Source organism: Ambystoma mexicanum, chromosome 1q (genome assembly GCF_040938575.1).
Source record: "Ambystoma mexicanum isolate Mex_15411 chromosome 1q, UKY_AmexF1_1, whole genome shotgun sequence".
Classification (NCBI taxonomy): domain Eukaryota; kingdom Metazoa; phylum Chordata; class Amphibia; order Caudata; family Ambystomatidae; genus Ambystoma; species Ambystoma mexicanum.
Window position 1 is genome coordinate 191,318,611 of NC_090922.1, and position 13,365 is coordinate 191,331,975.

Sequence of the window (13,365 nt, forward strand, 5' to 3'; positions counted from 1 at the left end):
CTGTAAATATTGTCTAAGAATCATGGCAATTGTTAACACATCATTTGGAAGGGGAGTGGCTGGTTTTGGGGTGATGACCGTGAGGTTTATAGTATACTGTACTGTGAGTATGAAAATTAAACCCTACTGGTTCAAGAGGTTCTTTATGTAAAATAAGGTTTGTCAGAAATGTGTGGCAATTGCAGCTCTGCAGTTACAAGAAAGGAATAGTAAGATGCACATTAGCAATATGTAGGCTACCAATGCTTAAATGGAGAGGCCATATGGACGTACCTCAGTCAAGGATTCAAGGATACTGATGTATAGCGTGAATGTATAGGGAAGCTTCAAGTGTTTGGTTGTGATTTGTTCGTAGATCTGGGATAATCTCTTAATGCTGTAAAGGCTGTGTTGGTGTGGAGAGTTTGGTTTGGGATATGAGGAGAGGCTGGAACCCAGGATAGAGGTACATTAGAAATGTTTATAAGGCAGTGACTCTTGAATAACGCAGCCTGCTTCAGGCTGGCATCGCAATTTACTAGGCAAGCATGGTAGGGCATTACTTATGGGTTAGCAGTTTGGGGGCCTGAAAAGCCAGGATTAAGGATTTGATGCTTCTGAACATAGTGTCTTTTAATGACCGACTGCAGTTGATATTTAGAAAGGTAGGCCTACGTTTGCACATTTTGGACACTAAAATGAGTTCTGCTGATTTGAACGAAGGAGTTAAACATTACTGTGTTGGTAGCACAGAAGCAACAGGCAGCCAGTGCAGATCAGCAAACGGGCGCAGTGGAGAACTGAGATGGGGTTGGCACAGAATCTAGGCACATTGGGTTTGACCGAGTTTTGGGGTGAAGCAAGCATTGTGTGTCCCTTATCCATGCTGGACACTAACTTTTCCCAATAGCCCACTTGATGTCATTAACACTGCATTTTCACACCTTAGCCACATCTATTGTTAGCTGCTATGGTTTTCTGTTACCTCTGGTTTTGCCCGCCTTGTCTGTCTTATTGAACTCTACCCCGCCTCGGGCTCTTTTGCAGGTGGACGGGTGAAAACATGGAAGCGGCGCTGGTTCATCCTGACTGATAACTGTTTGTACTACTTTGAATACACTACAGTAAGTATCTGTTAAAAATACATGTATTAGATTGGGTCCATTGCAAACCATTGGTTAAGATGCACAGAGAGATTACATTTGTCTGTTATTGAAACTAATACATGGTGTGTAATTTCTTTGTAGGATAAAGAGCCGAGAGGGATCATTCCGTTGGAGAACCTCAGTATTAGGGAGGTGGAGGATCCCAGAAAGCCAGTATGTATTTGTTTCTGGATGTTCTTGTATTGTACCTCTTTTTACACTGTGCCCCAGTTCTTTGCATGTAAAAAAAGATATTCTGTGATATGTATAAATATATTGGAAAATAATCTCTTAACCAACAAGTTCTAGGAGTGTTGGAATCCAAACGTAGCCCTATCCTCCGCTTGCTCATTTCCCAGCCTCAGGGAAAACCACCTTCTAGTATAAAGTTTGGCTAATTGACAAAGCTTGTTAGTAGGCAAGTCTACCCATGGCTTAATTTCCTGTATGTTGGGACAGTGTCTCTCCTTATGCTCAGTGACTTTCCCACCAGTATTGCAGTGAGCTGTTACTAGATACGGTTGCTGTGCTGGTTTTTCAGGGCCCACCAAAGGATCCAGTGACAAGTCAACAATGCAGGACCCCCAAGATCCTTGGTAAGAGTTGTTGTTCTGCATCCAGTGACTCCCAGGTCAGGGGTCTGTTGTCATGGAGCAGAAAAGCAAGTCTGCTGCAGTTGGCGAGAATGCAGGGTTTCCCTGACATCCTCTGGTTCAGGATTTGACTTCTGAAGCTGGGCCCAGAAGAGGAGACCCCAGGGAAGAATGATTTGCCTGTGATTTGCTTAGAGGGCTACAGGAGGGAGGAGCCAGCCAGTAAATAGTCTTGCAGGCAAAGTTCAGTGGTGCGGTTGCAGGAGTTGTGGCATCGCAGGCCTCTGGAGCTTTACAGTAAGGTGAGATTGATCAAGAGCGATTACCTGATGTCCTGATATTAGTATTCCTGGGTCTGTTCGCCACAAACAGTCTTAATGAGTACTGGTCAAAAAGGGGAACCTGCTCTGTGTGCAGCGATGCAGGCACAGATCGAAGCTTCAGGGAGACTGCGCCTTTGAGCAGGAGCTGTGATCCAGTGTCCCCACCAGATCAGGGGAAAGGACAAACTCTTTTCAGGTATCTCTCCTGTTCCCTGGAATATGTTTCTGCCTTCTCTGCACCTGGGAGGTTCAACTCAAACTTACCTGCCTTATCCCTATAACCGCGGCTGTGCCTATAGATCTTGTTCTGTTGATTCATAGGGGGTACTTTCAAACTTGCATACAAGTCTCAAAACATGACTGGAAAGGTACTTGCATTTAGAAGTGTGCCCAATAGCCTCCCTGTGAATTTAGAAGTGTGCCCAATAGCCACTCTGTGAAAGTTGCATTTAGAAGTGTGCCCAATAGCCTCCCTGTGAAAGTTGCATTTAGAAGTGTGCCCAATAGCCTCCCTGTGAATTTAGAAGTGTGCCCAATAGCCTCTCTATGAAAGTAGCATCTAGAAATGTTCCCAATAGCCACTCTGTGAAAAGTTGCATCTAGAAGTGTGCCCAATAGCCACTCTGTGAAAAGTTGCATTTAGAGGTGTGCCCAATAGCCTCTCGGTGAAAGTTGCATTTAGAAGTGTGCCCAATAGCCTCTCTGTGAAAAGTTGCAGGAAGTGTACCTAAAAGTGTGCCCCCACTGAATTTAGAACTACAATTAGAAAGCCCTCCTTAATCCACCTAAAGGATCGTACCAAACATGAGTGCTCCCATTCCATAAGAGCTTGTCGGAAACGACCACCGTGGACCACTCCCCGATCTGCCGTCCCTCCTGTCCCCCCCCCCTTGCACTCCCTGCTATCCCCCTCTCCAAACACCAAGCCAGAGGGGCACGATGGCGAGCCAGCCACCCTAAGGCCACTCCTCCCCTGAACCCCACCACCGACCAACCAACGTTAACCGTGCCCGCTCCCCTCACCATCACACCTGGCACACCCTGCCCTGCCCTCGAACCCCCACCACCTTCCCGCCCCGACCGCACCCTTTCCCCTCCCTAAAAACTGCACGCCTAGCCCTAGCAAGAACCAAAGTCGCATCCCTCTCCCCCTTAAACCCCCCACTCTCTCTCACACTCCAATCGCAACAAAGAAACTAAAGAGGAAACGTACCTCGTCCTCCTCAATCTCTCAGCACTCTTCCCCTTCCTTGTCTCGATCCACCACCTCATTCCCCCACTCACCTCCTTCCCCCGTGGCTTCACCCTTCCTGAAACCCCTCAACCTCGATTTCTCATCAACTGAAACTCCTAACCGCCCAGACCCCACCTTCAAATCGCCCGGGACAGACCGGATCATCATAACACACACAGCCAACCAACCCCGGCTGAAGCCCGCCAATACTTCTGCTCGCCCACTATTCCCATCGATCGTCACCCACCCCACCGCCCTCCCTCTCCAGCTTCCACACTCCGCCACCACCCCCTTCCGCTCCAGCTCCGAGACCATCCTCACCTTCCGACGTGAACTGCATCCTATTTAATGCCCGATACGTAGCAAAAAACAGACATTGCATCTTCGACCTCATGGCCTCTGACAAACCAGACCTAGTCTTCATCACCGAAACTTGGTTCTCTGACGACTTCGCCCCAATCGCTAATGAAGCCTTCCCCCCTGACTACTCCCTCATCCCACTGAACCGTCCCTCCAGAGGAGGGGGAGTAGCATTCGTCTTCAAGTCTCTCTTCCACGCCTTAATCATCGACAACCAACCTTCCATTCCTTCCTGCGAGTCTCTCCTCGTTAAACTATCCCTCTCCCGTCGATCTCACACAGCTTCCTAATAATCTACAGGCCCCCTGGGTACGATAGACAATTCGCAAACAACCTCTGCGACACTATTGCCACCCTACAACTAAACCACCCCAACCTCACACTTCTTGGAGACTTCAACATATGGCTCGACATTGCCTCCAACCCTATGACAGACTCTCTGGTTGACGGTTTAGACACAATTAACCTCCAACCCCACATAAATGGCCCGACTCACTATAAAGGACACACTCTTGATGCCATCTTCAGCTCCAACACCCGGATTCATTTAAACCCCCCCAACCCCCATCATCTGTTCCGATCACTTAATTCCTCAAAGATAGGCACCAAATAACGATACTCTCCACCTATACCTCCCAAGCTCGACCGGTCTACACGTGAGTCCCACAAGGAGGATGCCTATCCGCCCTCCTGTTCAATCTCTACTTGATCACCCTCCCTTCAATAATTCGTTCACACAACATCCTGTGTTACAACTACGCCGGCGACACTCAATTAATCCTAAAACTCCTGAACTCAAAACCCAACTCCTGACCGGACCTGGCATCCTGCCTCCTTGACATAGAACTCTGGATGACCCAAAGCCACCTCTTGTTAAACCACCTCCAAAACGGAAACCATGGTTTGCGGCAACTCCGAACTTCTTGCGCACCCACTACCCTGGCCACCCGCCATGGGCAACTCGCCGACCCCCTCCAACTCAGTGAAAAATCTTGGATGCACCCTTGACTCTGACCTAACACTCTCGCGCCAAGTCAACAATGTCTCAATGTCCTGCCACTACCACCTTAAAACCCTTAGGCGCATCTTTCCATATCTCTCATTTCCCAACAGACTCTCCGCGGTCCAATCAATCGTTATATCTAGACTGGACTACGCAAACCCCCTATACCTTGGAATCCACGCCTACCAACTGAATAAACTCCAAAGGGCACAAAACGCGACGGCCAAAATGGTACTTGCGCTCGGTCCAAGAGACCACGTCTCCCCAGCCCTTAAGACACTGCACTGGCTTCCTGTAGCCCGTAGGGTGGCTTTCAAAACCTTATGCCTCTCCCATCGAGCACTGCATAAAACTGGACCTCAATATTGTCAAGACAAACTAAAACCTTATCATCCCACTCGCACCCTAAGATCAAGCTCAGCCGGCCTCCTAGTAATTCCTAAAACAAACTCAGTCAAGTTAAGCAGATCATCATTCTCAGCCCTGGCCCCAAACCTGTGGAACTCGCTCCCACCCCACATCCGCCTAACTGAGGATTTAGCGTCTTTCCGCAAACTACTGACAACCTGGCTCTTCCCCTAAAACCAACCGGTTTTCCAAACTAACAGCATCACAATGACACCGACCCAACAAACTACCTGATGCGAGAAACTGACAGCTAATAAACTCAAATGTAAACTAGAAAGACAAACAGAACTAAACGAGTAAAGAAGATCAAAACATTGAAGTGGATAATATGAATAAATCACTGCGAAAGTAAGGAGATCTAAACTGCGAAAATGGACATAATGAATGAGGAAGGAACGTAGTGAATGGCGTGGATGAAGTACGTAGAGCAGATGAGTGTGTGGAGCGGATGAGTGTGTGGAGCGGATAAATACGTAGAGCGGATTAATGCACTGAGTGGAAGAGTGCATGAATGGAAAAACAGATGACTAGATAGATCAAATGAGTATGTAGATCGGATGAGTGTATAGAATAGATTAACATACTAAAGCATATGAGTGTGTGGAGTGGTTGGGTGTGTAGAGCCGACGAGCGTGATGAGTGCGTAAATACAGAGAAGCGAATAGAACGCAGGAGTGCGTAGAACTGATGACTATACGGAACGGACGAACGTATAGACCGGATGAACGTTTGACCGGATGATCGTGTAAGAGCGAATAGAGAGGATGAGAGTGGGGAGCGGATGAGTGTGTGGAGCGGATAAATACATTGTACAGATGTGTACATAATATGCTTTGGATTGCAGGGAACATTTGAAAGAGCATATATCACATCATACCACACCCCACGCTTACTCTCTTCCTTACACCACCACTCAACTAGAACACAGAGATACTATGACACCATTCGGTATAACTGTTCTCATATCAACATCTCCCGCTCACTCCCCATCACTCTATGTAAACACTGCTGGTTACTCACCCTCTCCTCGGGCCTAACGCAGCCACACGGTCTGGATAAATCCTGCCAGAGCGAACACATACTCCTGATCTCTCAACCACCACACCTACTGCTAAGAAGCAGCTACTACACGAATTCCGCACCAGCTGCACACATACCTGGTGCGCACACGCACCTTTAGACTCTCTCTACTGACCCGAACTTCGGGTCCCAAGGGCGTTCAACCTACCAGTGCCTTCAGACCATACCAATGGTATATAAGGCGCTAGATAAATGCAAAATAACATAACATAACATGGACTGTTTTCTTGGGTTCCTGGCATTTTATTCCAAAGAACTGTTATTTTAGCATTTACTCATAATTTTAAATGTTTTTAACTCCTGTCTTCTGAAAATGGGCTGTTACATTGTATAACTGTTAGTCATTATTATTATTGTTGCTATGTCTTATATATGTAATAAGACCTGAGGTGTGTTGCTATAGGTGTAATCTAAACCTAACCTTTGGTGGCCCTGTGTGATTGGTTCCTAAAGTATTTACCCCTTTCTCACGCTAGGTGTTATATTCATTGTACGGTGTGCATTTGTATAATTTGTTCTGATGCTTGTTATCTGCTTAGAATCACATGATGTGCATATAGTCTGACATCCAGTGGTCACCACAGAGTATTGCATCTGGTCTTTCGAGAATCGAAAGGGGACGTCGACATGGGCGTGCCTGTAACACTATCCCTAACGTGGCGTGGCGTGTAGTGTACCCGAAATCCCTAGCGCGTCGAGGTCCCTCAGATTGTTTTTTTACACCCGGCGTACTGGTTGCCTTATGCAGAGCTCATCCAGAGACATTGCTAATTGTTCCATCGACCCTTGGTGGAATATATTATATTATTTTTCAAGATCTCTCTGACCGTCCTTCCTATCGACGGCTGTTCCGGATCTCCGGCGAAACCTCCACGGACCTTCGACAGACGGTGATCCAGTCGGCGTTGCCGGCCACCTGGCCGGTCCTTCCAGCTGGCCTACACAGTAGGGAGAGTGGGGTCGGGGTGCACATTTCTGTAAAATCTGAGAATGCCTTTCCCTTTCCTCCCTCTTTCCTCTCTGGTCTTCGTCACTTTCCCTATCCTCGGGTATGGAGAGGACTCCATTTAGGGTTTGCCCCATTTGCAAGAGCAAATTTCCTTGGAGAGATGAGCATCGACTGTGTAACCGTTGCTTGCCCCTCGATCACAACGAAAAAGGTTGTGCGGCTTGTAAGCTCCTCCGTCCGAAGACATTGAAGGATCGATGTGTCAAATGGTGGGCGGCCTACGGGATATCGAAGGCCGAGTCAAGTTCTCCTGCTGCCGCAACCATAGAGTGCGACGAGGGCATCAGTGACGAGCAGGCCTCCGACTTCGAGGATGTTGACCTTTCGGCAGAGCGCTCCTGCTCCGCATAGACTGTGCCCGGCCCCACCAGGCACGGCTCAGGCACTGCTATGGGGACTGTACACCCCGGCGACAAAGACGAACACTCACAACTCACTAAACACACAACCCCCGGCCAGTCTTCGACAAAGTCGAAGACTACAGCGCCAACGGGCACACTGGAAGTTTCGGCCGTGCCCACCGACCGTCGCGATCGGCAGCCTTCCCCGCAGATGCGCCTAGCGACCGGGCACTCTAAATTGAAGGGCGCTACCCCCAATATTCCGTCGAGACGCATCGTAAGAAGGCATCCGCCAACGACAAGGCCGAAGACTGTACAACCGCAGGGCCAGGCTACGCGTCTCCCTACTGCGGAGGACGTTACCGAAAGCATTGCGAGAATTGTTTCGGCAGACGCTCAGAAGCGTCAGTCAGGGGATCCGCCGACGCCAACGGGAAAGCCCAAGGATTCGTCGAAATCAAAGAATGGGCTTAAGGAAATACCGGAACCTTCCGCCAAGCCTAAGGAGAAGCACAGGGACACACAACCTCTGTCAGTCCCCCGGGAAGAGTTTTCGGAAGGCGAAGAAGGTATTTCTTTGGCTTTGAGACAAAAATCTCGACGTTTGGCGTCAGAGGATCTGTATACAAGAGCCCTTTCCACCCCTAGACCCCTCTAGGTCTTCTGTTTGGACTAGGGAAACATTTGAGAATTTTATGGACAGGCTTGATGGGTTTGTAACCCTCTCAGAGCAATTCACCCCTAAAAGACCACAGAAAGAAAGCTTTTTGAACCCTGTGGCTACATTTCCAAGACTCTTTGATTCCTCTCGGGAGTAGGATGTGTACACTTCCAACCTCACTGAGGAGGCGGTTCCTGCAGACACTCAGGATGATGATCATTTCATTGACAGTGAGGATATGCATGGACCCCATAGAGGGGTGGGGGGAAAACCCGGATATGGGTGACCCTCCGCCTTGGCAGCCTCCAAATCCTTCTCCAGATCCTTATGCCCTGTGTTTAGATTCTCCCCAGACCACTCCCACTAGATAGCCCTCTCCAGTGGACGATCAAATGACGTTTAATGCCATGTTGCGCAAAGCAGCAGAACATTTCAAGATTGCCACTGATGAAGCTGTTCCTGAGACTGACTTTGTGGAGGACATTCTTAAAGAGAAACTGCCGGCCAGGCAGGCTATTCCTCTTCTAAACTCAATTAAAAAGCGTCTGGCTCCCTCGTTATCAACACCTGCACTCACAAGAGCAGTAAATCCAAGGATTGAAAAGCTATTTAGGTGTTCCCCCTCTGATCCCCTTTATATCAGAGGTCACTCCACCCCAGACTCACTGGTGGTGACCACTACAAGGGCAGGTGTTCCCCTGTCAACCGGGGAAGCAACCGCTGGCAAAGAGTGTAAAAGACTCTACGCCCTTGGAAAGAGGGTCACGGCTGCAGCAGTTTTTTTTGTACACGCACCGCTACCAATACTACTTTGTTAGCAAGCTACGCGGACGCTCAATGGGCCATGTTACAGAAAGGCATGCAAGAGGTTCCTGAACTGCTATGGACTCGTTTTCTGTCCACGGTAACCGAGGGCAGACAAGTAAACCAAAGTATACTCAAGAACACTTTGGATTCCGCAGAGACAGCGGGTCGATCTTTAGCTCAAGGCACCCTCCTTAAGAGACACGCGTGGCTAAGAAACTCTGGGTTCAAGCCAGAAACTCAAGCGTCACTTATTAATAAACCCTTGGAAGAATGCAACCTATTTGGAAGAGCGGTCGACAAACCTCCTGAGACCGCAAAGAAGGAGCACAACACCCTGAAGACGCTAGATCAAATCGCACAAAAGCCCTCCACAAGGCGAGGAACTGGGTCCAGACACCTTTTTTGTGGCCAATGCTTACCTCAAAACCACTACACCTCGGGAAATAATTTGACCTCTCCACAAAGAACCAGTAGATGCACCACCCGTATCCCCAAATGGGTCAGCGTCGTGGGAAAGGAAGGGGCCTGAACTCTACCCCCAGAGGCTCCCCGGCCTCAGGTTCAAAATGCCCGAAGATCCGGGTCCCCTCCCATGCCTCCCTGGTCGGGGGCCGGCTAACATCATTCCTTCAGGCATGGGAGGGGATAGCTACAGACCAGTGGGTGCTGAAGACTGTGGCCCACAGTACTGTATAGAGTTCTGCCGGTCCCCAAGGTTCAGACCTCCACGCGCAAGACTACTGATGCCAGACCATATACGTATCCTTCTTCAGGAAGTCAAGACACTACAAGAAAAGGGAGCCATAGAGGTTGTACCTCTTTCACAGGTAAACAAAGATATTTATTCAGTGTACTCCTTGTACCCAAAAAGGATCTCACCATGTGCCCTGTATTAGATCTGCGCCCAGCAAACAAATTTGTAAAGCCATAAAAGTTCTGCATGGCCACTCTGCAGGAAGTAATTCCCCTGCTCTCACAGGGGCAATTACATGGCAACACTGGACATGAAAGATGCATACTTTCATATTTCAATGTTGCCGGCACACAGAAAATGCCTCGGGTTCATGATACAAGACAAACACTATCAATTCAAGGTACTACCCTTCGGCATAGCCTCTGCACCAAGGGTATTTACAAAGGCACTAGTAGTGGCAGCAGCACACCTGTGCAGGCAGTCCATCCCGGTCTATCCTTAGCTCGACGACTGGCTCATAACAGGGGACTCTTACTAAATCTGTCTGTCAAATACCCAAAGAACAATTGATCTTTTATTCAGTCTGGGATTCTCCATCAACGAGAAGAAATCCAGCCTAGACCCCAGTCAGGGCAAGCAGTGCCCAGGGGTGTCCAGTCATAATTTCGAAAACATAATTTCGAAAGTCAAAAAAGTCGAAAAAAAAAGTCGAATTGTTTTTTTTATCGATATTTTTTTTTGGGCTCTAGTTTCTGTGAAAAAAATAGGTAAAAATAAAAAAAAGGGGGGGTTGGGGGGGGAACCCCCCCATTTCGAAAAAAAAACGTCATTAAAAAAAAATTCGACATTTTTTTTTTCGACGGTTTTTTTTCGACTTTTTGACTTTCGAATATTTTGTATTTGAAATTATGTCTATGAACCGTGCCCAGGGGCTCTAATTCGAACAAAGTACGTCCTCATCTTCCCCTCCAACGAGAGGGTCCAAAACATGCTGTTTCAAATCCCTTAATATATAGCCGGTCGAGAGGTGATGGTACGCAAGGCTTTGCAGCTGTTAGGAATGATGGCTTCATGTATTTATTTGGTTTCTCACGCGCGCTTGAGCATGCATCCAATGCAGGAGTGGCTCAACAGCCAGTGGTGTTAGGCCAGCGGACAATGGGACGATCTAGTGGTTGTCTCGCCAGCCCTCGTTCTCTCGCTACGGTGGTGGTTGAGGGAGAACCTCTTGAAAGGGAAATCCTTCATCACCCCCGCAGTGGAAGCCACTCTAACTACAGACTCATCTCTCACCTGCTTCAACAGACAGCGCACAGAGTTTGGCATCCAACCACATAAACCTGTTGGAACTGTTAGCAGTATTCAAAGCGCTGAAACCTTTTTAAACTCAACTGCAGGGAAAAACGGTCCTGATCCTCTCAGACGGCACCACGGCCATGTACTATCTGAACAAACAAGGGGGCACTCACTCTCCAGGGCTGTCCAAATGTTCTGGTACAGTTTGGAAGTGGGCTCTCAGACACAACATGTTTCTGCTATTTCAACATGTTCCGGGGTAACTGAATCTTCTGGCAGACGTACTCAGCAGAGATTTCCCACTACCAATAGAGTACGAATGGCGATTACATGAAGACATCGTCTCTAACGGTTTCGTGGAATGGGGTTTTCCAGAGATCGACTTGTTTGCAACTCTGGAGAACACTCAATGCCAAGATTACGCCTCCAGGTACCCCCAGAACCATTCCAAGGGGAATGGACTCTGGATAACATGGTCAGAGAAATTTGTTTACGTCCACCCCCCCACCCCCCCCCCCGACTCCCCTTCTCAAGAAGATAGTGCACAAAATGCACCAGGAACCAGTCACAATGATATTGTTGGCCCCCCCATTGGCCCGCTAACCCTGGTTTGCTGGTTTGCTCATCTGTTGGAGATGTCCCTATCTCTTCTAATGAAACTGCCTTGCCCGTACAACATGTTGTCACACCAATGCCCACAGATATTGAACTTAGCGGCCTGGCTCCTGAAGTCCTAGAGTTTGGGCACCTGCAACTCCCTCAGAGATTTATGTACATACTCAGGGAGGCAATAAAACCTAACACTCGATATTGCTATTCCTATAAGTGGAAGCCTTTTGTCATCTGGTACAACTCTAAGAGCATCAACCCCATTGACTGCTCTCCTACACATATTATTTTGTACCCGACTCATTTACTTGACTCAAGCCTGGTCTTTAACTCTCTCTAAAGGTTCACTTAGCTGCTCTTTCAGCCTACACTACATCACTACATCACAAAAGAAGGTGTGGTGGAAGATACCAGTTATTAAGTCTTTCATGGAAGGAGTAAAGGGAATAAACCCTCCCATTTCTAACCCAGCTCCCGGATGAGACCTGAACGTGGTTTTGACTAGACTTATGGGGTCTCCTTTCGAGGCCCATACATAGAGCAAGTCTCAAAGATCTTGCCTACAAGACTGCCTTTTTAATAGCTATTACTTCCATTAGGGGAGAGTAAGTGAACTACAAGAGCAATCAGTTCTAGACCCCTTTATAACAGTTCAGAGATGAGGTGGTTCTGCGCACTCGCCCTAGGTTTGCGCCTAAATTCATTTCAAAGTTCCATGTGAACCAAACCATAGAACTACCAATGTTCTTTCAAAACCCCTCAAACATGGGAGAAAGAAGCCTGCACACACTTGATGTACGCAGAGCAGTCATGTTTTACATGGAAAGAACTCGACCACTAAGACAGACAAATCTGTTTTTCGTTTCAGTGGCAACAGGTAGAGGAGGAGACCCGGTCTCCAAATCTCCTATCTCTAGGTGGATTGTCAAATGCATCACACTCTGTTTCGCTCTTGCTAAGAGAGAACTGCCCTTCAAGCCTAGAGCACATTCAACTCGAGGCACTGGGGCTTCCTTAGCATTCATTGCAAATGTTCCCCTAGAGTCCATTTGCAAAGCGGCAACCTGGAGTTCTGTACACACCTTTACAAAAGACTTACCTAGACACTCATTCTAGGTCTGATTCTCAGGTGGGACAAGCAGTACTAAAACATCTTTTCACTACTGTTCCTTCTCACATCCCACCTCCAACTCTGTGTACTGCTCGCTAGTCTTTGCACAGCATGTGATTCCAAGCAGATTAACGAGCATCAGAAGACATGCATGACTTACCATAAAAGCATTTCTGATGATTGTATCTGCTTAGATTCACATGCGCCCACCATTCCTCCCTGCTCGGATGGAAGGAACATGTACGTCTTACTACTTTCTCTCTTTTCTGTACTCACGATGGTCATGGGCTCCCTCACGGCAGAAAAAATACAATCGGAGGGACCTCGGCGCGTGAGGGATTTTGGGTACACTACACGTCATGTTAGGTATAGTGTTACAGGCACGCCCATGTCGACGTCCCCTTTCGATTCTCGAAAGACAAGATGCAATACTCCGCGGTGACTTCTGGATGTCGGACTATATACCCAGCATGTGAATCTAAGCAGATACAATCAGAAATGGTTTTACGGTAATTAATGCATGTCTTACTACATACTAGATTTTTAGTGATTACTGTGACTGATTGTGTTCTGTGCTGACATTTTGGGTCCTTATGATGACTAAAATTGTCAGGTACGTCGGGTTTGTCTACGACCTTCTGGTTGTCACTGAATCCAAGATCCCCCCCCTCCTCCTCCTCACATGTGTCTTCAGAAGATGTTGAGCGTAGTT

General features: G+C 47.9%; 1 protein-coding gene across 1 annotated transcript in view; it reads left to right on the top strand.

Moving 5' to 3' along the window:
• Positions 1–13,365, top strand: part of CYTH2 (cytohesin 2) — a 482,465-nt gene that overhangs the window by 375,870 nt on the left and 93,230 nt on the right. The window contains exons 9-10 of the mRNA XM_069637143.1: positions 1,027–1,103; positions 1,227–1,298. Of these exons, the coding sequence (XP_069493244.1) occupies positions 1,027–1,103; positions 1,227–1,298 (149 nt within the window). The remainder of the gene's footprint in view (positions 1–1,026; positions 1,104–1,226; positions 1,299–13,365) is intronic.